The 5,628-nt window shown below is 45.2% G+C and overlaps 1 protein-coding gene across 1 annotated transcript; it reads right to left on the reverse strand.

Moving 5' to 3' along the window:
- Positions 1–2,771: 2,771 nt before the first annotated feature.
- LOC115098353 (histone H2B 1.1-like) lies at positions 2,772–3,274 on the reverse strand. Its single transcript, XM_029614895.1, has one exon. It carries the CDS (start codon positions 3,219–3,221, stop codon positions 2,841–2,843), a length of 381 nt encoding a protein of 126 aa, XP_029470755.1. The 5' UTR covers positions 3,222–3,274; the 3' UTR covers positions 2,772–2,840.
- Positions 3,275–5,628: the final 2,354 nt, after the last annotated feature.

Genomic DNA, 5,628 nt, shown 5'->3' on the forward strand with positions numbered 1-5,628 from the left:
ACTCCTGACCTTCTGGAAGAAAGGGCTGCATCCCTGTTAAATGTTGGAATTAGTGGAAAACTTACATACCCTCATACCCTCACTGGGGAAGGCATTTTAGACCACGACACAGCTAAGAGGAGGGAGGTCATCCAAAGGCACACTATGGATAAAAAACAAGTTTCTCATCCTGTTTATGATATGGATATTCCTTTTTAAATTGAAGTAAACCTTTTTATTATTTGAACACCAACTTTAGACTCTGCGCTTGTATTCACATGTGCTATTTTGGATTAACAGACCTCACTCCAATTACTGAGCAAGGAGTGAGAGTGACTGTGTAGCCTCCTTATCCAGCACCTAGGGCTCTGCTGGAAAACCCTGGCCCCCAGGGCTGAAGTTTAGTGCATGAGACAGTTATAGGTCTGGGACAGTAAAGACAACCCTGGGACTTTGCTGTAGCCCCTATGTCAGAAACCTGCCAGAGAAGGGATTACAGAAACGAGCTGGGAGGAAAGGGGGAAAAAAAAAAAAAAAAAGAATGATCCACATATACTACTCACCCAGACTTCAATCCTCTAACTCATGTCACATTCCCTTCAATTTCCTCACACCCCACACCTCCTCTAGTCCTCACTCACTGGCTCTCCAAATACACTTCTCCAGTCTTCATTCACACAGCACAGCCAGCTTCCCTCACACATACCCCCTACATTCTCTCCGATTCACCCCACTTACTAGTCTCCATGCATTCCCTCTCATCACCTCACCTGCTTCCTCTTTGACCCCCCCCCCCTCACTCACTCCTTCAGATCCTTTCACTCAGATAAGTAGAGGAGGGAGGGAGCACAGGGAAGAGGATATTTGGGGGGGGGGGGGTCAGGAATGCTGGGCAGGGCATAGGAGTATGAGCAGATGATTGAAAGGGAATAACTGAGAAAAGTGAAGGATGATGGAGGCATGTAAGGGAGGGATGGGGTGCAACCAGATTATTTAAAATTGCTTATAGTCTGCTCACATTAGAACTACTAAACTGTATAACTAATTCAAACAGTATTGTGTTTTTATTTAAATCTTTTGTAATCCACTTTGAAGCCTTTCTTGAAAAGTGCAGTTATCAGACGTCAATAAAAGGGGGATTACAAAAGCCATAATCAACACATACTAGTTTAGTGCAGACATACAGGTATAAAATAACCCAATAATATATTAAACTTCAAACAATTACGCTTGGAGAATCCGGTATAAATGCTTCAAGTCCCTCTTAAAAGGGAATGTGTCCCTCTTCAGATACTGTGCATTTACTTTGAGGGTAAACAGATGTTTTATTAGAGGTTGTGTATTCCTCCCCTCTCTATTCTGTGGACTTAATATCAAGAGAATACGTTTGTACAAGATTATCTAAAATGTTTTCTTTTCTTTGTATGATAATTTGGGATTATTCTCTGTGTTTTCATTATATGATGTTATCTTGTTAATTATGTTAAAAATTAATAAATTATTGGAAAATATATATATATATTAAACTTCAAAACATATCGCACTCTTTTATACAAGCCTAGGTTACTGACAGTGATAATTAAGGTTTGGGGGAAGGGGAGAGGGTGGAGAGCTGGGTAGACAGCTGGTGGGAGGATCAGCTGGAGGTGGCTGTAAGGAAGGTTGTGGGGGATGAAAGGATTGCCTAGGGCAATGAAAAGAAGGCCTGGATAAGAGAGAAAAAAAACAGGACGGGCAGGGGACTTGTAGGTGTGAAAAAGCGATTGACAAAGAGAGACAGGGAAACGTTTTTGAAAGGCGCGCGCGCTCCCTGCAGGCCTCCTTTCTTGTCATCCTTTTGCAGGAATCGGTGGCAAAGCCATCAACTAAAATAAAGTTCAGAGTCCGCAGGGCTCCAACACAAAAAAGTTCTCAAACGTTATCCTCCAGCTCTCTTTCCCTCACGCAAGGCGTTCTGGTATTTTTATTATTATTATTATTATTATTAGTATATAAGGTCTGTGAACGGTTCAAACGAAATACGTTTATAATGGGACCGCTTTATATATATATATATATATATATATATATATATATATATATATATTGTACATATACAAACACTGTCCAGTACAGCTTGTCAAGGGCTTTAAAACGAACCCTTACTCATAATACAGTCTGGGATAAAGTTAAAAAAAAAAAAAAAAAAAAAGTTGTACAATTTTTGGTTCTCTCTCGTAACTCGAGGCTGCAAATTAAAATGGCCGCGAAAAGGCCCGAGAAAGCCTTCTCTGACGTCACTGCGCGGCGCCTCGTGCAGCCCGCCTGCCCCAACGGTCGGTCCCGTCCCCCCAGCAGTGATTTGTTTATCCCTTTGACTGTAAAAAAAAATAAAAATAAACACAAAAATAAACTTAAGTCTTCGGTTCTGTGCCTTCTGCCCTCCCTCGTTTCCACCTTTCCCCCCTCGAGTCCCCACCAACGCCCCCAAAGTGTTGCCTACCTTTTTCTAAGCGCACGGCCTCGGCTTTGTTCTCTCTACCGAGCCCCGTGCGGCCTTCCCCTCGCGCTCGCACCACCCCTCCCCCCCCCCGCCCGAGGATGCGCGCGCACGCCCTCCCGCCGCCTCCTAAACATAAATAAAAGCATGGAACACGCTTTTTGTTGTTATTTGAAAAGAGTGCATCATTTTAATCAATCAATCACCAGGATGAACCTCACATTTAAAAAAAAAAAATAAATTGCATTGCGATTGTTTTCCCCCTCCCCGTGCCGTTTATAGTAATTAAACGCTCTTTAGGTGGAGGAAGGTGGGTGGCTCTGAAAAGAGCCTTTGGGTTCTTTTTTTTTGCGTTAAACTGTCTCAAGTTTGTCCCTGGGCATTACTTGGAGCTGGTGTACTTGGTCACGGCCTTGGTGCCCTCGGACACGGCGTGCTTGGCCAGCTCCCCGGGCAGCAGCAGGCGGACGGCCGTCTGGATCTCCCGGGAGGTGATGGTCGAGCGCTTGTTGTAGTGCGCCAGGCGCGAGGCTTCCGCCGCGATGCGCTCGAAGATGTCGTTCACGAAGGAGTTCATGATGTTCATGGCCTTGGAGGAGATGCCCGTGTCCGGGTGCACCTGCTTCAGCACCTTGTAGACGTAGATGGCGTAGCTCTCCTTCCTGCTTTTCCTCCTCTTTTTGCCGTCTTTTTTCTGGGTCTTGCTCACCGCTTTCTTGGAGCCCTTCTTGGGAGCGGGCGCAGATTTGGCGGGTTCCGGCATCCTACACCAAAGAAACAAGCGTCTCAGGAATCAAGAAGCTTTTGTTCTAGAAGCCTGCAGCCGGCAGTATTTATAGGCACCCTATGCAAATTACAGTACCCGACACCTTTCCTTACGATTGGTTACAGAGAAGGGAGAACGTCATCAGCCATGTTCTAATACCTGATTGGTCCACTGAGGAGTCTACTATGTTAATTACTGACAGAGGCTGGTTTAACTTGATTAACCAATCAGAAAAGAGTTACAGAAGCCTGCCGTTGATTTTTCATTTCCTGAAAGGTACATTCACTTTAGCTTCCACATTGTGCCTATGGATAAAGCTAAATCCTGACAAACGCAGCATCATATTTTTTTTGTTTGTTTTCTGTATAAAAATTGACTGGCAAGCCTTTTATTTGATTTCTTAATGGACTAAGGAGCCCATAGAACTCAATGGATGGCGATTGACTGATGGTAGAAATTAAGTGCTCTGCCGTTTTTTAGAGGACTTTTTGAGGGGGGGGGAGGGAGGGAGTTGTTATTGATAAATTTATATTAAATCACAGGGATAGGTATAGTACCTCGTTTTTCAGCACAACTGTTTATAAAAGCTCTTCAAATACTTGCTAAAAGGTTATTGGCTTACCTGTGAACCTTTGAGGCCTCGTCACCCTAAGATTGCTGTTGATTGTGCAAGGAGGGGAGAGAAATGCTATCAGCTTTCTCACCTCCTCTTGTCTTTTTTCCCTCCAGCAATGACCCTTTTCCCCATAAGTCCTATGTCCCGTGACTTGTGCAACCCTTCACCTTATCCTCGCAAGTCCTGGAACCAAAGATGCAGGAGTGTGGGCTGTGCTCTCCTCTCTATTTGATATCATTTTCAATGTAAGCAATTTCTTGAGAAGAAGGGGGATCAAGCAAAACATACAACAAAGATTTACAGTCACAACATTAAACCAATACCAAAAACAAGAAAAAAAGAAAAACTTTGCTATATGCACAACCCAAAGAAAACTGGTTAGAAAGAAAAAGGGGAAAATACAGGAGGTAAATCAGTTAGGGGTTCGTTTACTAAGCGGCGATAAGGGAATAATGGCTGAAAACTAGTATTTATCACTTGATAATATACCCATATCGCCATGATATTGCAGCAATATTTTACCTAAAATCCCGCCCCTGTTGTAATGAGCTGCTTTGCATGCGTACAGTTTTCAAATGCATGCAGAGCCGCGTTATTTGCTGAAAAGTTACTGACCAGTCAGGCGCTGTATGTAACTTTTCAGCTGGAACATCTGGACAGTAATATGCAATCTCATTGGTTCTGCATGAAATTTAAAGAGCCACGATGGCCCAATCCCCCCCCCACACACACACACACACACTGCCTGTAGAGGCAGTCCAAATGTAAAAACTTGTTTTGAAAGCTGAGGGCCCCACACCCCTGCCTTTCAAAAATAATATCCCCCAAATCCAACCCACTCCGTAGGCACCATCTTAGCCCCCTGCCCCCCCCTTCCTTAGGAGTCCCTGGTAGTCTGGTGGTCATTGTAAGCGCCCGTCCATCTCCCCTGGGCACGCGATGCAATATGGTAATGAGGTGCTGCCCTAAAAAAGATGCGCCAAGAATCAATTGTGCGTCCCTAGCACGTCTGTGGCATCGGGCACCCAGGAGCCGTGGCTGTGCGTGGGTTAGGAAAACGGGACACCCATAAATTGAGCATCCGTTTTCATAACCTGACCGCTGTTGACTTTTTTTTTTTGTCTCGATGCTGCTTTCTGTGGTTCCTGCCACTTAGTTTTGGAGGAACCACAAAAAAAAAATCACCATGCGTCAGGCGCATGGTGATTTTTTTTTTTGCATTGGGTGTAATAGCTGATTGCCTCATCTCCATGGCATTTACATGTAATGAGCACTATTAGCAATGTGCTGGTTTGGTCGTGCGTTTTGGACGCACTAATCCCATTATTGCATCGGGAATTATTCTGGCAGGTCCTAAACGCACGTCCAACCGCGCGTCGAGCTGTGCGCTAAGCTAAGCGCTCTGTATTGCATCGGCCCCCTAGGTATGCACACCATCCCACAATGCATATACTTTTTACTCGCATCTTGCAGTGCTGGTTCCAGGGTGGAATTAGGTCGGGGCGGGGGGCAGTTCTATCCTGAGGCAGGGTGAGATGGCGGCCTCGGGTGGCAGAATTTTGAAGTGGCAAAAAAGTGACCCTCCAAAACACCTCTACCGCAGCCGCCCCCCTCACCCTGCCTCTAGAGTCAAACATTGGATCGGGCAGGGATAAACCATACCCCTGCCCAATTTGCTCAGTGGCAACACACGTCCCTAACCCCTGGCAGCAGGAGTTACATTTATTTGCCGCCGGACCAGCAGCAGGAGATGACAGGATAAAAGGCGGCAGCAGGAGATGGGGTTAT

The sequence above is a fragment of the Rhinatrema bivittatum genome, chromosome 8, assembly GCF_901001135.1.
Source record: "Rhinatrema bivittatum chromosome 8, aRhiBiv1.1, whole genome shotgun sequence".
In the NCBI taxonomy this organism is placed as follows: Eukaryota; Metazoa; Chordata; class Amphibia; order Gymnophiona; family Rhinatrematidae; genus Rhinatrema; species Rhinatrema bivittatum.

Excerpts from the sequence above, each read along its gene's own strand:
- LOC115098353 (XM_029614895.1), bottom strand. The coding sequence starts at position 3,221 with ATGCCGGAACCCGCCAAATCTGCGCCCGCTCCCAAGAAGGGCTCCAAG.